Source organism: Lagopus muta, chromosome 7 (assembly GCF_023343835.1).
Source record: "Lagopus muta isolate bLagMut1 chromosome 7, bLagMut1 primary, whole genome shotgun sequence".
In the NCBI taxonomy this organism is placed as follows: Eukaryota; Metazoa; Chordata; class Aves; order Galliformes; family Phasianidae; genus Lagopus; species Lagopus muta.
In genome coordinates, this window is record NC_064439.1 from 4,081,743 (window position 1) to 4,105,188 (window position 23,446).

The following is a 23,446-nucleotide window of genomic DNA, read 5'->3' on the forward strand; positions in this document are numbered from 1 at the left end:
GGCTGGGGAGGAGAGGTTGCCCTTCCCAGCCATGGTTCAGTGTGGGATGTGGTCAGCAGAGCAAAGGATGTCCCTTGGAGGACTCAGCAGCCCTCAGTGTGCTCTGCTCGGTGCTGGAGCTGGCAGCAGCCTGGCAAAGCAGCACAGTGCTCACCACAGCTTTGATCTCATCCTGTCCTGGGGTGGGGAGGCTGCTGTAACTCAACACTGCCGTATCTAATGCTCAGCAACTGGTGGAAAGGCTTCCTTGTGTGCACCTATCTCCAGAGCAGGCCGCTGGAGCCATGGGGTTCAAGGGGTCTCATCAGCTCCTGCTTGTCAGGATCCACCCTGAGAGCATGGAGCCAGCACATGTACCCTGATGCTTGCACAGGTGAGAATAAGGCTGGGAGGCTCTGTCCCCAGGATGAAGGAGGGCAGGAGCAGTGCAGGGTGCCCATGACACCCCTCTGCCACCACACTGCGTGGTGCAGGGACACCCACAAAAACAAGCACTGCTGTTTCAGCTCCCTGGCTTGCATCCTGGCCAAGCTCTGGGTCTGATTACCAGTAACTTGTTCTAGCTGCACAAAAGCAAGTTGTTTCTTTGCTATTTTTTTTTTCCCTTCTGTTTATTTTTGATAAACCAGTTGTGAAAATAAAGTGACATTGCTCATCCCCCTTGTGCTGAATGCCAGGCGAGCCCCAGTCTGCTATGTGACATGCAGAAACGGCAGGGCTCTGTCCTTCCCTGCAGCTGTGATGTGCCCAGGTTTCTTGTGCATTAGTTTGAGGGATGACATGGCTCTGTTGTATGCGTGCTGGCAACAGAAAACAAACAAAAAACCAGTTATTTTCAGAAGTCTCATCAGTAAAAGCATTTTCCCTGCCAAAATAAACACCCTTTCCAACCTTCCCAAGTAGGACTGCCCAAATAGGAACCATGAAGGGTGCAGCTCCATCACAGCAGCGTTGCTATGCTGGTGGCAAATGCCATCAAGCTTGAATGAGGGCACAAGAAGCCCTTAGGACTCAGCCTGGGAGCTTCTCACTGCCAGAACTGAGGCATTGGTTTTGTGATGTTCTCTTAAAAAATGCACGGTGATTTAACGGTGCAGCTCTAAAATCTTTCTGAAGTTCCACTAAGCTCTTGGCCTCTGGTAATTTATGGTGAGCCTTTGCCAGGAGGGAAGTAGTGGTGAAAAGTGCTGGGATTGCTTTTTAGCAATAGGATGGAGCCCATACATCAGCCAGTGGCAATGAACATCTCAAGGAGCAACGCTGTGCTGGAGAACCCATCCAGTATGGTCCAAAGGGCTGTGGCCAAACTGCAGCAGGCCTAGAGGAGCCCTGCAGCGAGGCACGGAGCTGCTCGCTGCACACATTGGCTGTGTTACAGGGAGCTGTGCCCAGCTGACATCACCTTCTGATCAGTTTTCATTTTTGCCTTGTAGAATGAGACAGAATCCGGCCCAGCGGGCAGCATCGCCTCCTGCATCCGCTCGAACCTTTCCTGCTCATCTTCCTCCTGCCAGCAGAAAGACAGAGCCACGTGAAAATCGCACGTTGTGGCTGATTCCATTTGTTGCATTGTTCTCAGAAGCCTCAGGACATGGGCTGGGAGTGGTAGGTGCCCCCTTTCCCTTCCTTAGCTGAACAGATCTGGGCAGGAATTTATGCAAAGGCCATCTGCAAGCATAGAATCTTGGAGGGAGTTTCCTCAGCTGTCTTCTCCAGCTGTATCTACCCATGGGACTGTCTCCACTGCAGGGTGATCTCCCAGCAGAAAGAACTCTGAGCTGCACGTTCTGTCCCATGCCCACATCGCTCCAGGCAACGTTCTGAATGGCATGAGAGCACCAAGAGCATGGGTGGAATGGAAGCACAATGTTTTAGAGTTAGAGAATCGTGGAATCAGGTATCAGCCAGTGCATAATGTGTCCATGTTTGAGGAGCGCTCTGGCAGATTCTTTGGTCACCTCCTGATCACGAGCAGCTTGCAGAAGGTAACAGTGACTTTGTGGCGTGCTAAAAGGTGAATGGCCAAACTGACTCAAAGCACGAGGAAAAGGTGCAAACCCTGATGAGAGCAATGGAGAATCAGTCTGGAAAAGGAAAAAATGGTCCAAAGGTGGAAGGAAACCTTTGCAGGAATAGCAGCACTGCCAGTGGCACTAACTGGGAACCTCAGTGACCTGCTCTCAGGGAAAGCAGAAAGAGAAACCAGTGCTGAACAGCATTCCAAGGGACACTGCTTAACCTCTGTGTGAAGATTTCTGCCTGTGACATCATCAACTTGACACAGCTGCAAAACAGTGCTAAAAGGCACGTTTCATTCATCTTTTGGGTTTTAATTGAGGTGATGATTGCAAGTCCAGGGCTGGAAAGCATTGAGGGAGTTTCTGTGAATACACTGAGTAACCCTGGTTGGTAAAAGTGACTGGTGATGGATTTCCTCTTTTCCCCAAAGAGTGGAACCCTGGAGCAGTGCAGTCAGTCTCCCTGCTGACCATCATCCAAAGGGGTTTGGGTTGCTTTTTTCCTTTGGCTGGGGCTTTTTAGGCTCTTCTCTGCATAGAGTTTGCATCTGCAGTTTTCCAGGCTGATACATCACAGCATTCTGTTTGAAAGCAAACTTATACATCTTTTCCTTACATAATGTTTGTTATTCATAATCTCAAGGGAACAACTTCAGTAGGATAGGAGGAATCTGTCTATGATTAGCTTCAAAACTCTTTGCACGCCTTTCTAGGAGAGAATAAAGAAAATGCTTCACTGAGATTTTCAGTCAAAATAATCAGACATACGGAGACAAAAGAAGTCAATTTCAGTTTTCCTTCTTGGGAACTAAAGCCACCCTGCCCCCAGTGACAGGCAGGCTAGAAATAAGGCCATGCACTTAGGGAGGGGGGTCACACAGTTATGCCCCATTTACAGTCCTTCCCAGCTGGCTCCTGCTCCTCCTGGGACAGATGGACATACAACATGTCCACACAGCTGCCCAGAAGGGATCTGCAGCCAGGCAGTGGTGATGCAGACAGGGACTAATTCAGGGTGGGATGCACCCATTGCTCCTGTCAGAGTGGAAGCCTTGCCACCACATTCCTATCAAACAGCATTAAGGTTTCAAGTGTGACATTTAATGGGGAAGGACTGGAATAACTTCAGTGGAGAATAACGCAAAGAAGAAGTCTGGTGAATAAAAGCTTAAGAGAAATGTCCATTGTCAGGAACGACAGAAGAGGATGGATATCCCAAAGAGTTGGTTTCTAAGCAGAAGGCTAGCTAAGTGCCAGTTGCCACAACATGAAACACAATAGTTTAGCTGTAAACATTACAGATCATACAGTTTGGAAACGAGCCTCCCCGCTGCCCCTCGCACCTCTGGGCACTTTGCCTGATTGCTGATAGTCAGCAGATGACTGGGTGCTTCAATCACTCTGTCCTATTTTAGCCTCTTCGTGGCAAAGCTGACGGGAATGCAAGAAGCACCTCCAGATAGCTGCTCTCTGCATCGTGTCAGATAGCATTTCAGTGCCACGCTGCTTCGAGAAAGGGGCAGAGCTGCCATGCCCTCCTCCCACAGGCTTAGCTGAGCCCTCATTACCACGCAACATGGGGGTAGCAAGAAGAAGCAAAGCTGCCAGGAAAAACTCACCAGGCACATCACTCTGTTTATGGGAATCATTCCAGGTCTGATGTTGCCACTGGGCTTCAGGGCATTCTGCACATACGTGGGGATGAGGAAAGACTCACTGTACCAGATCTCAAACTCTGCAAAGCAAAGTGGGTTGCGATAAACAGGGCTGTAGTGAGCAGAGACAAGGGTGGATTTCTTCCAGCTCCCTGCCCGTGGGCCAGGCAGGACCTCAGTGCTCCAATCTCCTAAGTTTCAACCTATGAGAACAACTCGTTAATAAAGACAGGGCGCTGTTAGCTGGCAAAGGCTGCTGCTCGTGAGGACCTGATGGCCCTGGGGACGGTGTGAGAGAGGCAGGCCACCAGGTGGCACTGGTCCTGCACACGCCGCTTGGGAGCAGGGAGCTGGCAATTTGGAGTGGTCAGGCCATTTGAGGGTCGGATTTCAAAAGCAAATGCTAAGGACGCACAGCCGAATTCCATCCCATAATAGCCAGTGATAACACACAACAGGTGCTGCCATGCAGTGGGCATGTTGTCTTTATAACACTGGGCATTTCCCAGCAAGCAGCTGCACTCTGCTCTGATCCCTTGGCACTCTTCCCCACTTCAGGAGCAGCTCCTGCACAGGCAGCATCCCCCAGTACGACCCACTGCTCTGTGACACAGGAGTCAGGAGTAATTAGCAATATTAAACACAGACCCTGCAGTGCAGACACTGTGGACATGATGCAACACCGCTGACTTTTCACCCTGGTTTCAGCTCTGAGCTGACCTCTTCGATCTGGGATGACACAGATATTTGTCTGAGTGGGACTGTGCCTGAGCATTTAAACAGCAATCATCTGGAGCACCCCAAAAATACCAAACCCAGATGCAACAGAAACCAGTGGCAAACTTACTGTGCAATCATTATTCGACCCTGTGTACCTCCCAGAACAAGCCACACAATTCTTTCAACGTGGGATTCCCTGATGGATACAAGTTGTTCTCTGGCAAGTTTGTAGGAAATGAAGTGTTGCTATGTCCACAGCATCCAAATGTTTGGGACGCTGGCATTTGTGCACCTACTGTTCTCCATCACAAGCACAAACCCGGGCACACAACAGGACCACCCTCTTGGTCCTGCAGACTTAAAATGAGTGCAGTGGAGCACACCATGAATTCCCAGATCATGCAAAGCAGAGCTGTGACTCATCAGCACGAGGGCTGTGCTCTCGTGTGAAGAACAGGCTAAAAGGACTGAGCTCTGCTTCCTACTGCAGTGCTGAAATCTGAGTAATGCTCATCTCCCAGGGGTACAGAGGAGACAGCTGCAGCTCAGAGCCAAAGGCAGGTGTTGTTCCTTAGCCACCATCTATATTAAAAGAAATCAAAGGTGAGAACCAGGGCCATCAGTGAGAGCATTATTATTGACTCTTACACCACAGGAATGCATCTGGTGGCATGACCAGGGAGCAGTGTGTCATTATCTGTGAGAGAGAATCTACAGAAATCCAATGGTATGGCAAAAAAAATAATAATTAAAAAAAAAAGATAAAAAGATAAAACATAATTATCATCAACAAAATACAAATCAGGAAGGCAATGAGAAAAACCACAACAGAGAATGACAGGGGCTTGTTGTATATGCAACAAGTCATCATCGTCGTCGTCATAGAATGGCCTGGGTTGAAAAGGACCACAATGATCATCTAGTTTCAACCCTCTGCTGTGTGCAGGGTGAAGTGCTGAGATGCTTTTGAGCACTCCAACTCTGCTGAATGCTGCTCAGAAGCTGCCCTGGTGTGCCAGTACCTGAGATGAGTTTGTTCCTGCACCGGTCCACCAGGTGCTGGCAGTACTGGATTTCTGCCTTCAGGTCCTGCAGTTCAGCATAGCTACATCTGTACTCTTCCTTCAGGTCCTTTAGCTTCATGATGAGTAAAAACTCCTTCTCATCAATGATGAGGCGTCCTTTCTCATCAACATACTCTCCTGGAGGGTGAGAAAAGGAAATTAAGGTTTCTTGTGAGGGTGGAGAGGGACGAAGCACAGTCATTATGCTTCGAACCACACGGTAGTTACCCAGTTATACTGAGGTTAACCACACAGCTGATATTTCCTTAGACACGCTTTCTACAAAGACAACGCTGCAGTGGTGTGGGGCAGAAATCATATCTGAACTCCTGAACCCATTCAGCCATCAGTCCCTGTGAGATGCAGGTGAGGAGCATGGACTGGACCCGGCAGCCTGCTGGGAGCTCTCACGTAGGGCTGTGGGGGCTCTTACAACAAAGACTGTCCCCAAAAACCCTCAAACCCCTCCCCACGGCTCCTGCAGTGTCCCCTTTGGGGACAAAGGGCTGATCAGCTCTTTGGACACCATTAAGCCAAAGCTGCTTCCATCAAATAAACATCTTTAGTTCTTGGTTTCCCTCAGATCGGTTTATTCTTGCAGTTTCCAGACCCCACGAGTTGGTGGATGTCCTCATAAAGAGCAAAGGCTCCAAAAAAGTAATGAGTCTGTGAAAAGAGAAACGCTCACTGAGCTCATCAGAGCTCATCATTTAGCCAAAAGGGCTCTGTGTTGTGCAGGGTCAGACCCTATGGGAAGAGACCACTCACAAAGCACAGACAGAAGAGCTGTTTTGCAGGAAGGGAAATGGAAGCCAGCTGTGCATTAGGAAGCCTAACGCAGGGGCCATGGCTCACTGTTCAGGGCCTTCTCGCTACTGACCATTCCCTTTCCCTTTCATTCCCTCCCTGCTGCAGGGAGCACAAAATCTGACAAGCCTTCTAGGCATATTCTACCTAACAAACATCTCAACGCAGCAAAGTATCAAGGAACCTACCCCCATTTTTTCCTCTAGCACCTTGCAATCTGGGATTTTGACTTCCATAAGCCAGACACTAATCAAGATGAACTCAGACTGTAGGGCACTGGCACTGCTGCTCAGATAAGCTGTGGATGTCCCATCCCTGGAGGTGCTCAAGGCCACATTGGCTGGGGCCCTGGGCAGCCTAAGCTGGTAGAGGCAACCAGCCCATGGCAACAAGGTGGAACTAGATGAGCTTTAAGGTCTCTTCCAACCCAATTGTTTTATGATTATATGAGATGCAATAAATCTCCACCACGGTAAGGCCAAGCCCACTCCCCATGACTCAGGGAGGGAAGATTTAGGTTGGATGTCAGGGGAAAGTTCTTTACAGAGTGAGTGGTGAGGTGCTGGGACAGGCAGCCCAAAGAGGTTGTGGATGCCCCATCCCTTGAGTTGTTAAAGCCAGACTGGATGGGGCCCTGGGCAGCCTGGTCTGGTATTAAATGAGGAGGTTGGTGGCCCTGCATGCAGCAGGGCGGTACGAGATTCATGATCCTTGAGGTCCCTTCCAACCCTGGCCATTCTGTGGCATGTTTCTGTGACTTCTGCACTGTATTGACCTGCATTTGTCAGCATCAAAGCACAGAGTGAGGAGTGCTGAGGACTCCAATGCAGGAGGAATCAGGTGGCAAGCCACAAGGCCAGCTGCACAGCTAAGGCATAAAGGATGGCGAGCAGCAGCAGGGTGTTGTGGTCCCACCACTGAAACTGCTCTGAAACCAGCAGCTCCCTCTCCTGCCAGGTTCTTACTGGCCATTCTGCATGCAGTGACTTACCCTGCTGCGACCGCTCCTGCCTCTGAGCCTCCAGAGCCTTTTTGATGTCCTCCATTTCCTGTTTGATGGTGTTGATCCTCCGGGCAACCGTACTGCTTCTCTTCCTCCTGGCGAGGAGGATGCTTTTGTTCTCTTTAAAGATCCTGTTGATCTCACTTCCACACTCCTCCTTAAATTGCTCAAATGCCACTGCCCTGGATGGAGGGGAGCTGCAACAGAATTCAAAGACACACAGAGCTGTGGGGAGCTCAGTCTGTTCTGCCCTGCAGTTAGACCATGGGAGTGGCCATCACTGAGGTTTGTGGATGGTGTTTCAATGGGACCTTTGAGGACCCCACTGTGCCAGCTGCATACGGTACCATCCTGTGCCATTCCTGTCCCCCCTACATAACTCCCTCAAGAGTTATTGCCATGGAAATCACATTCCTCAGATGTCTCAGAATTGATTCTTTCCTGGAAAGAGGATTTCTAACGGTTTGAATTTTCAGAAAAACAACTAATCCCGTTCCTCCCTATTGTTGAACAGAAATGCTTTTGTTCTTTTCTTGCTGGATTCACAGCACAGCCTGGCTACGTCTGCCAAGCAAAGCCCTGAGCTGCATACAGTTGGCTGCTCTACACCGCTGCCTCCCATGGCCTTTAAGCTCAGCCTGTTTTGAAAGACTGAATTCAAAGTGGCATTTGTCAGTCCTGGCTTCTCTCTGAAATAGCTTTGAGGCAGATGTGCCCCCACAGAGGGCACCTTTTACTTCAACACAAAGCACACACAGCAAAAGGAGAGCGTCTCACGAGACCCTTGGCACTGCAGGAGGAACACCATGCTCCAACATGCTGCTGCTCTGTGCTGCAGTGGCGTGGGTCTGGTAGCAGAAAGGAACTTAAAGTCTTCATGTCCCTCAGTCCAGCCTGGTCAAAGCAAAACCATCCACTGCTTTTCACGGGTTGATCTCCTAAGGGCATTTTCAGGCATTTCAGAGGCTGCATGAGACTGCTTTCCTGCCAAACTGCTGGCAGAGCACTGCACAACGGCCACTGGGCAGACTATACAGCTTTGGCAGCTCAGCTCCAGAGCTGAGCCATTCAACTTGGGGTTGTGCCATATGCAGCTGGAGCAGCAGCCTTCCCTGTCAGCCACGGATTACAGAAGAATACTAAAATACATGCAGAGGGCACGGAAGAACACAATAGAATCACAGAATATCCTGGGTTGAAAAGGACCACAATGCTCATCTAGTTTCAACTCCCCTGCTGTGTGCAGGGTCACCGACCAGCAGCCCAGGCTGCCCAGAGCCACATCCAGCCTGGCCTTGAATGCCTGCAGGGATGGGGCATCCACAGCCTCCTTGGGCAACCTGTTCCAATAACAAATTAAAGTGCTTCAGGAGCAAACTCTCCTGGGACAGCTTCACCCTGAGATGCTCTCCCCAGCTTGCAGGAACAAGAAAAAAGCAGTCATCTTCCACAAGGACAATGGAGATACTCCTATTAATTCAAAGCTGCACTGCTTGCTGGGAGCTCTTGGCAACAGCAGATGGAGATGGGAAGAGTAGTGTGCAGGCTGGGTTGTGTGGGGTCCTGGCTGAGCTCCTGGGAGCTGAACAGCTGCATGCACATCCTCACAGAAAGCATCTTTGGTCTCTGTACCCTGTGCATATTTTACCCCATCAACACCATCAAGAAAGAAATGCAAACCAGTGCTGTATTTCTGTTGTTGTGCAAGCAGATGATGAGCACACTGTTGTGTTTCTGGCAGTTCTCCACAATTCCGCCCTGATACGAAACTTCCTGCCATGACCTCATGCAGATATTGCCCTCTTTTCATGAGTGTCTGGAGTTTGGTGGCTGGTCATGAGGTCTCTCTGCACTCTGACCAAGAGGTGACAAGTACTGTGATTTTACATGGGACCAACTGGAAATGTAATGAAATGGCAGAAGGTTAAAGCTGCAGGCGTGTTCCAGAATACCCAGAGAAAGGGGGGAAAGAAAAACATGCCAGCATTTAAGTCAGGAACTGACTCTTGGTCACTAAAGACCTCACACTCAACACTCAACACACTCAACTGAGCTCAAAGCAGATGGAGAAGATGACAGGCACCAGCATACTTTGGTACACTGCTACGTGACTGTGTACTTCTGCATCCAAGCAGCGAAGATCTCTGATTCTCCCATTTACTTGGAAGCAGGTAGCTGTTCTAGGGAGACACAGAGCCACCACCCTGGTGTAAACCATCCTCTGGCAGACAGGCTAAGCACCCTTTAAGGAGAGGCTTACCTGGGCCGCTGGGAAATCTCCTCAGAGACTGGCTTTGAGGGCTGTGCATCATTTTTTGCTGTATCCTCATTCCTTGCTTTCTCTTTCACATCCAAATTCTTGGTGGGAATGACTACCTGACTTTTTGATGGTAAGTGAGCAGCCTGGTCTCTCCCAGAAAAGAAGCTTTTAGTTCCTTCCTTCCTGATAGAGGGAAAAAAGATGAACCAGATTAATTTCTTTGTAAGAGGGCACTGGAACCAAAGCATGCTGTAGGTGTTAGGTTTGCCAATTCAAAAGCTATCCTCTCTCAGCTCTCCTACATAAACACCAGCCTGGTCTGCTTGGGATAGTTGGTGTGACTTCAGGGAGACCAAGGAAGGTGTTCACCAGACCTCTCTCCATCTTCCTAGAGAAGAACTGCACAGAGAGATCCCCCAATTCATGCAGCTACTGAAGCCTTGGTGGTTTATCTCCATGTTTTCTCAAGGATTTAAAGGAAATGTCAGGGAGGAGCCAAGCCACAGAAGCAGTTGCAGAAGTTGCCCTCTCAGGGACACCACTCCTATAAATTCTAATATCTTTCTTTCTGCTGTTCCCTCTTCCCCTTCACAACCTCCTCTCAGTTTCACTCCATACCTGCTCCTCAGTCCATTGCCCCCTTCTCTTTCCACTTGGCAGATCTCATTCTACCCAACACTTTAAAGATAACCTTCAGGTTTAACGAGTCTCCTGATGCCCAGCCTGTTCCCTTCCTTGCCCCCTCTCTGCCTCCATCCACGTGTGACAACATGTTGTCCAAGAGAAAAATAAAAGTAAGGAGAGTAGTTTGGCTGCTGAACTCACTTGAACTGCTCACTGCTTGTCCTGAATTTCTTCTTCTTCTCATCAGGTTTGGGTGAAACTGGGGTAGGTCTGGTCTCCACATCTCGTCTCTTCAACAAATGGTGATCCACATCAACTATACCCAACTGAACATGGGAAGACATAAAATATGGACCAGGAGGAATAGCTCTGCAGCTGTCTAGGCCATGATATCCAGCCCATACCCAACAGTGACTTCATATTGCTATAGAACCTAATCTGGAAATCTTTGTTCACTATGTGAACATCTAGAAAGTACAAATTAAAAGCCAAAATTATCTACAGATTCATACGCTGAATGTTTTACATTCCCAGAGGGTCTCATGTCATGGAAATAAGTTCAAGCTTTTACTATAAATCTCCCCCAAAACTTTAGACAGTTGTAGATACTGAACGATTCAGAGAGCATTCATAGTGTTATACTGATGATATAAGCATAACACAAACAGCATTAGTAACAGTGCAATTAGTAACAGTGCAATTAGTAACAGTGCAATGGAAAAGCAGCCTCAGAAGTCTTCAATGACTGTGAGAGAATCACAGTTTTTATACTTTCTCTCATACTGCCCCACTCATAAAACAGGAAGAGATGTTAAGTGTTAAAATCTACTTCTCTCAAGGTTTGGTTTTGTTTGTCAGCTCTAAATAAAGACTTGAATAGGCCCATTAGGGAACCGTGTGTTTTTTTGTTAGGCAAATACTTAACATTTTCCCTTGGGCTTTTTCTCCCAGATATTCAGAGCATCTACAGTTAAACCACAGAACAAGTAGATGCCCTGCAGAGCAGATAATGATTGTTTTATCCCCATTACTGGGTGAAAGAAAGGCAAGGAAATAACCACTTCAGAGAGGAAGAATTTTGTGATGAAAACTATAGATCAGAGTCGACAGCTGCATTTATGGTTTCCATAGCATATGCTTATATTGCTCCTGAAATTATAAGGGTTAAAAGGGGCCTCATCAAATGCAGGTGATCTGGGCCTGGCTGACAGGCAGGTCGCCTTCTTAGATCAGCTTAGGCTTTCTCCAGTCCTGCCTGGTAAATGATTCTCTTCAAATAATGGGCCAAATGCTGAGCTGACAGGAATGCTACTTTGTTAGCGGGTGAGCACTCACCCATCACACCAGTAGTTCTGAGTTCAGATTTCAATAGGAAGTTCTCAGCTTGAGGCAATTCAAGGTTCAGAAGCAAAGAAGATAATCCCACATTGGGTTTGGGGCAGGACCTAAGCACCAGCCATTACCTTCTGAGCAGCAGCAATAGCAGCAAAGTCGTTTTTGTCTATCAGAACATACTTGCTTCGTAATCTGGTTTCCACTTCACCTTCCTGTTGTCTTTGGGGGGAAAAAAAACAACACAACAGCAGCCCCTTACCGTTGTGTTGAAGGACTGTTTCATATGCCAAAAGCTGGAATACCTCCTGACATCACGTTTCCAAATAAAGTATATTTTACCTGTGATCTCATACCCAAGCACCCTGTCTCGATCCTTCTGCTCTTCCTCTGAGTGTTGTAACCTGTTCCCATTCTCCTTGTCCTTTCTTTTTTTAGACTGTACAGCCTATGGAAGCTTTTCATGGATACTTAAATACTTAGCAGAGCCTTTTAATAGTCTAAATTAAATGATATCACATCTCTTCAGGCATGTCACTCAAATATCAAATCTTACTCTAGCATGGAGGCTTGCAAACAGTGATTTGTTTTTGTTCACTGAAAGGATCAGGTGAAGCACTGTCCATGGGATTAATTATTATTACTGTTCAACGAATCAATTAAAATCTGCAAGTTAAAAAGCAAACAAAACCCAAAACCTGCTGCTTCAGCACAATAAAAGGAGTCTGAAGTTCAAACAACCCACAACGATCGGTGGAAATGTTACCACTTTGGTCTTTGGTCCCTGAAAAACCAGACTGCCTGGTCTGATGACATTACCACAGACAGCTGAGTTAAGGCAAGTTTCTCAAGAGCAGGCAGATTTTCTACAGCAGCATCCTGCTGTCGCTCTTACAGCAGAAAAATCTAATTAGGAGTTGGACTGGATGATCCTTACGGGTCCTTTCCAAGTTGGAATAATGACTCTGTGATCTGCTGCCTCGCCAGACCATGGTTGGTTATGGAATGGTTGGTTAGCTGCCCTAACAGCTTCATCCCTCTTTGTTCTCTGCTGTTTCATGACATGGAATCTGCTTGCCCATTTTTCCCAGCCTGCCATTTACATTCCCTCACTCGGCCCAAAAGAACATCTCTCCTTACTCACCAGTAAGACTTGCAAACAGACACTTTCACCCTGTCTCACCTCCACACCACTTGGACAGAGAACACTTCCTTGGAAACAGCCACACCATTCTTATCATGCTCTTCAATATTTGCTTATGTGTGAAGCTTGTCATTCAGAGCCCTTGCACATGGCTTACTGGTAGGTCAGAGGCAACTGTCTTCTTGAGCAAGAGCCAGCAGAAATAGTCCAGAATGCTGTTATCAGTTATTTCCTATACTTCATAATTAATTTCCACCCATTAAGTGTGATATCCCAGATGATATGGTTCCTAAACCTTACTGTGAAATACATCAATCCTGAACATCTTACCTTACAATCAGCTTGAACTGCCTAAATACCTCCTGGACTTGCCTGAAGTTCATTATCTGAGGAAAAGATGCATACAGTGAAAACACAAGTAAGCATTTCCATGCTGTGATCAGCTGCACCAATTCAAATATCTCAGCTCGTGAGGGCTCTGCTTTCCCATATGTGGGTATGAGCACTGAAGGAGAGACACCTTTATAGTGTACTTGGCTGGAGGTGGATACGTTGCTTGCTCTGAGAGAGGAATCTGATTGTGATCCATTCCATGGGGTGCACAGTCAGCAAGGTAACAAATTATCAACAGCAGTTTTACAAATGGCACAAAGGGCACCTGCTGACCCACCTGCAAATTATGAAGTCACTTCTCACTGCTGTCCAGGACTGTTAGAACTAGCATCTTACCCACGATATCAAAGAAGGGTCATTGAGCCACACTGTCTTTGTTTTAGAGGAACACAGGCAAGTAATGGGGAGTGCAGCTGAGCAGGAATCTGCACTCAGGTCTGCCACGGTCTAAGATTCTAGACTTAAATGTGAAATGCTCTTTAGTCTGACTCTAAAAGATTCTTTAGTCCCATTAAAGACATTACTCCCTGTGTGAAACTCCTTTGTCCTCTGCCTTCCCTGCTCCATGCCCACCCACATCACATGTTGCAGCCCAGGTAAAACACACCTTCACATGAACCTTTATTCTGCTCCATTCCTGCCTGCTGGAGGGAGAACACAGAGATGTGGAGAGAAGACAATGCTCACATGAGACGAGAGGGAGTATCTCAAGCTGTTTCATTTACAATCATAGAATAGAATCGTTCAGAAAAAGGAAAAGACCTTCAAGATCAGCAAGTCCAACCATCAGCCTGACCTACCAAGTTGAGCAGCACCCCCAGGTTCTTCTCTGTCAGGCCATTTTCCTGCCACATTCCCCCCAGCCTATGACTCTGCTGGGGGTTATCATTAAGTTGCCAAAAAAGCAAGAATTCTATGAAAACAAAGAGACAGACCCTAACAAGACAAATATATATACACACAATTGTGTAGCATTTCTCAAGTTAATGACAACCTCTTCAGAGGTTTTCTTTGCTCCTGCCTTGGAATAAAATGGGATGGAAGCAGCATATAAGTCCTTTTCTACTTAAAAAGCTACTTACATCAATTTCATCAATGGTTCCTTGTAGATATTTATGGATTTGAGATTTAATCTCTGCTACCTGGACATCAGTCAGAGGGCCATAAGTCACCAAAGAACGATTTACCTAAGACAAAAGGCAAACAACTGAGTGTCAGTGGATTACAGAGACCTCAGCAAGTGCCAGGCTGACATTGGTCTCCTTGTGTTTAATTTCTGATTGTGACTTCTTGTCAGATCATGGGGCATGGAAGCATGCTGAAAGCAGTGCATTCCCTTTCACACTTTAACCAAACAAGAAGGTGGCTTCACAAGTCTTAAAAAAAAATTTACACTGGATGACAAATGAAGCCACAGCACAGTCTCAGCACAGAGCTTTGACTAAACCCCATCAGATGATGCTGAAGGCAGAAAGAAGAATACAGTCATGTTGGGTAGTGAATGACTGATTCCACAGCAAAACAATGATCACCACAAAGCCCTGATTAGGACCATCCATGGTGGTACAGCCTGTTCCTCACCAAGCTGTCATGCATGGCCAGCTCCTGCTTCAGAAGACTGATTTCCTTCTCCAAAGTCTTCACTGTTCCCTAGAAGGAAAACAGAAGGGTAAGTGAATGACCAAATGCTATTAGGGGAAAAAAAACCCAACCTGCTGAAAAGCAGCATATCCTGAACTGCTGTATAACATCACAGCTGTGTGCCAGCTCCCCCAGAGTTGGCTGTCAGGTTTGCATCAGTGAAATAGTGAGTCTGAAAAACACTTTGCCTTTGATTGGCTTCCAACAGGACAGCTTCTGTTGTGTCCTGGGTGGACTGCCTGCAGAGCCAGCCCAAGCCATCTAGAAAAAGGCTACCTGCTTATTAACTTGCTGCTTTTCTGCTCTGGTGCTGTAGAGGTTCTCAGGTTCAAGACACAGAAATACTGTCTTGAAAGCAAAGAAATATGCAGTGCTCCACTCTGACCATTACTGAACTCTGTAGGAGTTCCAACATTAACTTTAATAGAGGCAGGAGTTTAAAATAAACTATTTTTTTTTCTGATATACCTGAATGTAGTCAGTCTCAGGCTGGCTGATGAGTGGAATTTCATTAAACTACCAAATCTCTCTCAGGTTCTTAAGGTAATTATCCTAAATATTAATGAAATGAGAAAATATAACCCCTTTCATTGCCTTTCTCTACGTACCTCTGAGTCGTATGTCACATTAACGACTGGCTCTGTTGTGATCCATTTCATTCTGGTAGCAAAACGAAGAGAAGACAACTGAAAAACACATTTTTTTAAGTAACTGAAAGATATATTGGTGAGGACACAATGTTCATAATCTGTTATTATTCAACTGTATCAGATCCCAGTCCATAGCAAAGTAAAATGTGTGTAACTCCATCCAGCATCACAGAGTTTGGGATCCCAGGAACGTATCTTGCAGTGCTCATTGGCTGCTGTGTGATGAGCCAGCTTCAGCTGATGTTTTGTCTCTTCTGTTTTGTGTGTGGACAGTTCTTTGTGTAACAGACTTATCCCCCATCTCACTTCTCATTCAAATAGCACATCCTAATATCCCTGAGACATACATCAGAGCCTTTCAGGCTTAATTCCTGCAATTGTTGTATCTTGCAAGCTGCAGCCAGAAAGTCTTCCCATTTCCTGGGTAATTTTCCTTGTTTCTAGATGCTACCACAGCACAAATAGGAGATGAACAGCACTCTGCCTTGATCACAGCCCCATAGCAGGTGACTGTGTTTCCCCTTTTTGCTCTTTAAAAGACTCTTGGCAAAGAGAAAGATGATTCCCTTCCCTGTGTCACAGATGTGGTTAGGATGATCCATTTCACACAGTGAGGCTTCTGCCAATTTTATTCTTTCACAGCCTTACTGATAGGATGCTACTCCTGGTTCCAGTATCCCAAGAACCAACTGAAAGCCAGCTCAGTTCTGACATGAACTGGTGCCATTCCACTGACTCTGTTACATTACGTACCTTTCAAAACACATTTGCAGAGCTGAACCAACAACAATAATTAATACCATCCAGAGTGCTTGGATTTTTGCTGTTAGGACCTGCCATCATTCAGGCTGCTTTGCACAGTTTGCATCACGAAGCAGATTGACAAGAGCAATCTGTTCTCTGAGCCATTGAGATAAGAGGAGCTATCCAAGTTTTCTGATGGATGAGACAGGATGTTTCCCTGGGACTCCTGCCACAGCCCTCCAGAAGATACTCTTTAACTTATGGCCAACACAATTGCAACAGCAGTGTGAAAAAGACTTCAATTCTGCAGAAATAAGCTCTACTTACAGTCTCCTCTACATGCAGAGCTTCCCCACAGATATTGGCCACTAGGACAGTATTGCATTTTCCCCCTGAAACAATAGATTAAAAAAATAAAAAGACAGTAAAGAATTTAATTTTGTTATTGTTTCCTTTTGTACAGAAAATAATACATCATGTGCTGATAGAGAATAGAAAATAAAAGAAGCAACAAGGACCACAGCTGGTTTGTAAGTGCCCCTCTAAAGTCCCAGATACAGAATGACTTAGAAATGAAGGTGAAATGTGTTTTTTACCTCTTGATTGTGCAGTAAGGAAATGGGAATACAAATTGTAAAGGCTTGAAACTGGATAAATCAGAGCAGAGGATTTTAAAAACCCTTGGCTAGTACAGGGTAATCTGACAGGACATTGCCACTGCCTCCTGTAAGAGCAGTGCAAGACTTCCCAGAATCATAGAATCACTTCTGCTTGGAATACCTCACACATCCCTCTGAGTTTATGTGTTTATGTGTAAGAGTCTTCAGCGCTGATAGGCTCACAGAAACACTATTTTCTATGCATTCTACACGGCGCTGGTGCAAACCACAGCTCTTACCTAAGGCGTCCTTGAGAACGTGGGTAAGCTTGCTCTGCCGGAAGGGGATGTGCTCCCTCTTCGGGTCAGCCAGGGCAATGATGATTTGCTCAAGGAATGACAGAGACTTGTTGATGTACGCGGCTTCCTTCAGCACCCGGCCTTCAGACTGCAAGGGAAAGCAAAAAGCAAAGCTTCCACGATAGATGTTTCTGTTTGAACTGCAGAACGGGATGGCGATCTCATTCAGACCAACCCAGTTTGTGATGTAGAGCTCCTTTCAGTTTGAAAACATACGTTTGCAGAGACTTCATTACAAGTCTACCAGATCTGCTAGCTTCCTTCACAGTGGGGGAAGGCTGTATTTGTAACATGGGATTTCTCCTGTGATCAATACAGAACATCACATGGGACCTGTGGAGGTCAGTGCTGAGCTCTAAGAAAGTCTCTGCTCTAAGAGCTTGCCTGCTGTGACCCAAGGCTGCAGATTTGCACTGCGGCTCATGGAACAAAGAGGAAAATCATGAGCTCCTTATCAGGGCTGATGGCTGTGGCCCTTCCCTGTGTGGAGAAATGATGAAAAGCAGGTAAACTAACAGAGCCTGGGTTACAGGCTGAGCCCTGTTGTGGAAAGCCCTGCAATTTCACCTCCAACTTGTTGATGACTGGCCTGCCCACCCCTGGACTGAAACATTTCTTCCACTACTTACTCCAGTCTTGCTCAGTCTCTCAGATCCTGCCAAGTCTATTAAGTTGATCTTAGAATTAATGCATCTGATATCTGAGAGAACTCTGACACGAGTCTGAAGGGGAAGAGAAAATAAAGTGCACTTAATAGCAGGCAAAACTGACACACAGCAAAAGCAAAAGTAAAGATCCTCAACCATTGGAGTCCCTAGAAAAAGCTGCTGGAGCTCTTACCTCAATATAGATAGTAAAGATGCAATGAGATCTGGAGGAATTTTTATTCAGCGAGTGTTCTGCTATCACTCTGTTGGTCTCACCCTGCAAATGAAGGCAGAATTGAAGATGGTGTTTTCAAGCTTCTGCACCAGTGGAATGAAGGGAAATTAGAAATAGGAATTTGAAATAAGAATAGTGATGGTTCAGCCTTTGTTCTGCAGACTGAGATTCAGTTGGTCAGAGCAGCACGTGGTATTTGCTTCACTTTCTTATTCAAAGGCTTCTGAAAGCATTTCTGCAACATTGCTAAGGGTCAGTTCACTGTAACTGTGCCTTTTACCAGAAACCACGTTGTCTGTATTTCCACTTTTATGGCTTAGCTCACAGCTGTGGCTTTGTAAAGAACAGTCGGTAAGCCTGGTGCAGACTCAACACCTCCCTAGCTGTTTCAGTTTCTTGATGAGAACCAAAGAGCTCCCCAGGCTTTAAATGTCACAGAAAACCACATATATGCTAGCCACAGGTTTGTATGATGCTTACAGAAATAAAAAACAAAACAACACTGCAAATTATGTTGCAACTGCTTGATAGGACTGCTAGTCCACCTGGTGAGGGCCAGAAGTGACTGGCACTGCACTAGAGTCTAGATTCAGGAGCAAGGACTAATGTGAAAACCTCTACACAGATGCATGAAAGTTAAGCTGCATTACCATCTTCCCTCTTCTCTTTAGAAGGAAAACAGAAGCTGTTGTGAATCACAGGGCCTAGCTTAGGGCACTGTGCTTCCTTTAATGAAAAGGCAAGCCAAAGATTTTAAGGACACCAGATGGCTCCTGGTAAGAACACAGTTCCTGCAAACAGAACTAATGATTTACTCATGTTTTCCTTAGGAAATAAAGCGCTCCCATGGAAAGAAGGATGCAGCCACGAGTTAAGCAAACCTCCTTCACAAATATAACCCACGGTGTGAACATCCCTGCTGTAAAATCTTATGGGTGGACCTGTGCTGTGACCATCCCAAAAGTGGCTCTGGAAAGGCTCTTCTCTTGAAGCACTGTCCTAGCACATAGCTAGGCCAGACAGGTGTGTTGTTTTTCAGGAAGAAATTCCACTGCAGGTCAGCTGGTGGATCTGAAGGGATCCCAAATATTCCTTCATGTTGAGGCACTCACTGACATCTTTGTTGATGATCAGGGAAGTTTCAGTTTGCTGCTATGTCAGACAAGTCTGGTGACATGAAGGCAGTCTCTGGCTACTTGAACCATTTTGGTGAGGCCTGAAACCTCCAAAGCTACTTTTCATGGCCTCACCTCTAACATATTTCCTCCAGCACTCAACTTACCCTGGAATACACTAAAAACCAGGGTTTCTCTATAGAGATCTTTCAGAATCTCTGCACAAGGGACATTTTCCTTGCAAGAACGTGGACTACAAAGCATTACCAGTTCTTCTACCCCTTGTAAGAGAACAGAAAGGGCTGAACCTTTGCCCTGTCCCTGGAGGTGTGCAAGGCCAGGTTGGATGGGGCCCTGGGCAGCCTGGTCTGGTATTAAATGGGGAGGTTGGTGGCCTTACCTGTGACAGGAGGGTTGGAGATTCATGATCCTTGAGGTCCCTTCCAACCCTGGCCATTCTGTGACTCTGTGTGATTCTGTGAACCTTCCTCCAGCAGTCCTGACCACCCACCCCCTGCATCACTGACTTCCCTCAGCTAAGCCAAGCAACACAACCAACAGATGAGGCCTAATATTGGTCGCTCCTTGCCTCAAAAAGGAGATTGAGAGCATCCTCCTCGTCGCTAACAGAATGTATAGATAAGCCTTTCACATAAACACCCTGTGGGCAATCCACTACAGCCATCTGCACGTCACTGGCCCCACTGCTTGTCGTGGTGGACAGAAGGTCACACAGTGTCTCGTTGTAGATTTCCAAGTAGGATATCCTGACAGTGATGAATGAATCAACAGAACACGCGATTGCTTTGAAGACCTGTACAAGGATGAAGAAGTAGTCAGTGGCAGGGCTAGCTCACAAACAGAGCTACCAGCTATTTATGGCTTTACAGAAGAGCTATTTATGGCTTTATGAACAGCTGGAAGTTCATCTTTGTGTGCAGAGCTAATTCAGAACTGTGGTTGCCTGAGGGCTGACAGGGTAAGGCAACATTTTTAGTTGACTTTAGTTTAGTTTCTCAGAACAATGATCTTGAAAACAACTCTTCTGAAGACCTTCTCACTTTTGGGAAGCAACCCGTTGTGTGAACTAGAAGAATCAAACAGGAACAACCTCTGTGAATGACAATACAGCATAACTGCTTGATTCCTCCCATTTTTGTTTCAGGCTGTATCCTTAACACCCCCACATTGGTTTATCACTCCATCTTGCTCTGCAATATCACTGTTATCAGTGCATAAGGTCACAGCACAGTAAAATGAAGGTACAAAGTGTTTTACAGGATCCTTTCTCTCCTTAATGATCATCTTTGAGATAAAACAAAGCAAAAAGGAGTTGGTGGAGATCAGATGAAACGTTTTCACCGTGTTAAAGCACTTTTATGCTTAATAACTGATACGAGTGAGTTGCTATCATTTCTTTCAGTCTCTTTCCCCATGCAGATACTCTGTACCTGCTGCACAGCTCGGGGTATGATGCCTCGATGCTTGTACTCTGCAGTTGCTCCAGTCATTGTGTAAGTTTTACCAGCCCCTGTTTGCCCATAGCACATTATTGTACCTAGAAAAGATTCAAAGCAAAAGAATAAACTCAGGAGGGAATCTCTGCATTTCTCAACCACCACACCAAATAACAAAAGGAGCTGCAGATTACCATTATAGCCAGTTAAAGCTTCAGACACCAATTTCTTAGCTACAGTCTCATACGTCAGTTCCTGGGAGGTATTGTGAAGGACACCATCCAGTCTGAAGGACCAGTCGGTCTGTTTGTTATTCACAACTCCCTTCTTGGCATCTTTTTTGATGTATATATCTATGCTCTGAAACCCAAAAAAGGAATTAAAGGTGACTTCAATAGCCAGGAAAAGATTCAGGAGATATCATCCAAAAAATATCCACTCATTGAAGAGCTGAAAGTGAGCAGAAAATGGAGCACAAATGATGTGTTTTTACTGACCCTTGTGGCCATACTCTAGTAATAGATGTTCTGGAGAAAAAAGAAACGTGGCTAGGCTCATCTTTCAGTGATGTGTCTGGATTGGGGTGCCAGGGAAATGATTAGTTGAGCAAACAGAGGTCTGTATTAACAAGGAAGGTCAAGTCAGGAACTTGCATTTGGGGACCAGAAACAGACTGCACCATAGGGAAACCTCTTAGGATGAAATGGTGGTTACCACAGGGCACTCCTCAAGGATCAGTCACAGCCCTCTGCAGGATTTCCATTAGTGACTGCATCACAGGAGGCACGTAAACCACTGCCACGTTTGCAGATCCAAACTCAGGAGGTCATCAGCCAAAAAAATTCTGTATGACTTCATGGAACGGAAGAATTTCTTTGAGAAACATTGGAATCAAATTTCAAGCAGTTTGCACTTGCAATCCATTTCTATCTACCTTGTTGTCTGGCCCAAACTTGATCACATCTTGAGCAAAATGAGCTGTTGGCTTGACTCGCACAAAGGCACGGACTTTCTTTTCAGCTGCATGCATTCTGAACAGAGGAGAAGAAAAAAGAATAATCAAAAGTGTTGCTTTCCCTAAAATGTATTCTTGGCTACCAAAAGAGGAGTGATAGAGTAGTAGAGCTCTAGAATAAAGTCTTGATGAATGTTCAGCTGCAGTTTCTATCCTTCATGAGGAGCAACTGTGGGCAAACGATTGCAGGAAATTACTTGTTGTTGTTCAGCGTTTGGAGAAAGCCATTACTCCTGGAAATATTTGCTTCCATTTGAAGATGGGAAGGAAACAGCCCAACGCCTCTCTGGCATACTTTTAGCCAACAGAGTAGAAACACAATATCCTGCAGCTCATTAGGAATAACCAGTCTGATTCTTAATTGGCTTTTGCCTGCAGAGGAACTTTTATTGAAGCACTGTGAAGCAAACTACATATTTGTTGGTCAGCTAGCTGTGTCTATGGCTGCTTCACCGCTCTAAACTCCCTCCCCCCTTTGAACGATAAATACTCAAAGGAGAAGGGCAGCCAGAAGGTCAACAGCTCTGTTTCACAGGTGGTGTCCCCAGGGGTTCATCTTGGGATTGGTCATCTTCAGCATCATTATCAATGACATAAATGATGGGATCAAGTGCACCCTCAGCAAGTTTGCAGGCAATGCCAAGCTGAGTGGTGCAGTTGAGGCAATAAGAAAGGAGGGATGCCATCCAGAGGGACCTGCACAGCCTTGAGAAGTGGATGCGCATCAACTTCATGAGGTTCAACAAGTGCAAGGTGTTGGGTCAGAGCAATCCTAGCTGTGAGTACAGACTGGGAGAAGAACTTCCTGAGAGCAGCCCTGTGGAGAAGGACTTGGGGTCCTTACGGATGCAAAGCTGCACGCGAGCCAGCAGCCTGAGCTTGCAGCCCGGGAGGCCGACAGCAACCTGGGCTGCATCAGCAGAGGGGCGGCAGCGGGGACAGGGAGGGGACTGTATAAATATTCTGTTCTGTGATTCTGTGACTGCTTTGTGGGGCCCCGCATGGAGCGATGCTGGGGGAGGGATTGGAGCTGTGGGAGCGCGTCCAGGGGAGGGCAGGGGGATGCTCACCTCTCCTATGGGGACAGGATGAGAGCTCTCCTATGGGGACAGGGGGTGTGCAGCCTAGAGGAGAAGGCTCTTGGAATCACAGAATTGCCAGGGTTGGAAGGTACCTGAAGGATCATGAATTTCAAACCCCCCTGCTGCATGCAGGGCCACCAACCTCCACACTTAATACCAGCCCAGGCTGCCCAGGGCCCCATCCAACCTGGCCTTGAACACCTCCAGGGACGGGGCATCCACAGCCTCCCTGGGCAGCTGTTCCAGCACCTCACCACTCTCATAGCAAAGAACTTCCCCCTGACATCCAACCAAAATCTCCCCTCTCTCAACTTCAAACCATTTCCCCTTGTCCTGCTGTTATCTATCCTTTCAAACAGTTGATTCCCCTCCTGTTTGTAGGCTCCCTGAAGGGAAGACTTCACTGTTGCCTTTTAGTACTTAAAGAGGGTTTATAAGCAGGAAGGAAACTGAGTTTTTATATGAATAGGTAGTGATAGGACACAGGAAAGGCTTTAAACTAAAAGAGGAGAGATTATATTAGATATTAGGAGGAAATTTTTAACTCAGGGGGTGATGGGGCACTGACAGGCGATATGGCCCTGAGGAAGTGGACGAGGCCCTGAGGAGGGGGTGGCGCGGCCCTTAAGGTGGCCGGGGCAAGGAGACGATGCGGAAGTCACAGGGCCTCGAGGATGAGACGGGACCCTGAGGAGGGGGTGACAGAGCTGTGAGCAGGACACGGCCTTGAGGAGCAGGGCAAGGCCCAGAGGACGAGGTGACACGGCACCTACCTGCACCCCCTCAACAAGGCCGAACCGCAGCGACCCCGCTAAGGCGGCGCGGAGCTGCGTGCAGCGTTCCCATAGCAACACACACTTCCGGCCGCCGCACCGGAAGTGG

General features: G+C 46.7%; 1 protein-coding gene across 7 annotated transcripts; it reads right to left on the bottom strand.

Annotated features, from left to right (window-relative positions):
- Positions 1 to 387: 387 nt before the first annotated feature.
- KIF9 (kinesin family member 9) lies at positions 388 to 23,437 on the bottom strand. Of its 7 annotated transcripts, XM_048950329.1 has the most exons (21): positions 23,338 to 23,437; positions 21,402 to 21,498; positions 20,662 to 20,827; positions 20,462 to 20,568; positions 19,600 to 19,824; positions 17,854 to 17,937; positions 17,643 to 17,735; positions 16,954 to 17,101; positions 16,383 to 16,447; positions 15,270 to 15,347; positions 14,602 to 14,670; positions 14,103 to 14,207; positions 12,958 to 13,013; positions 11,615 to 11,705; positions 10,353 to 10,477; positions 9,528 to 9,710; positions 7,256 to 7,464; positions 5,416 to 5,595; positions 3,638 to 3,753; positions 1,403 to 1,507; positions 388 to 800 (listed from the first exon to the last, which is right to left on the bottom strand). In XM_048950329.1, the coding sequence occupies exons 2-21, from the start codon at positions 21,495 to 21,497 to the stop codon at positions 693 to 695; spliced, it is 2,409 nt and encodes an 802-aa protein (XP_048806286.1). In that variant the 5' UTR covers position 21,498; positions 23,338 to 23,437; the 3' UTR covers positions 388 to 692. The 7 variants fall into 7 exon arrangements, 5 of the variants coding, with proteins under 5 accessions (XP_048806286.1, XP_048806288.1, XP_048806289.1 ...); XM_048950331.1 differs by lacking the exon at positions 19,600 to 19,824; XM_048950330.1 differs by lacking the exon at positions 388 to 800 and having other exon boundaries at positions 1,396 to 2,727.
- Positions 23,438 to 23,446: the final 9 nt, after the last annotated feature.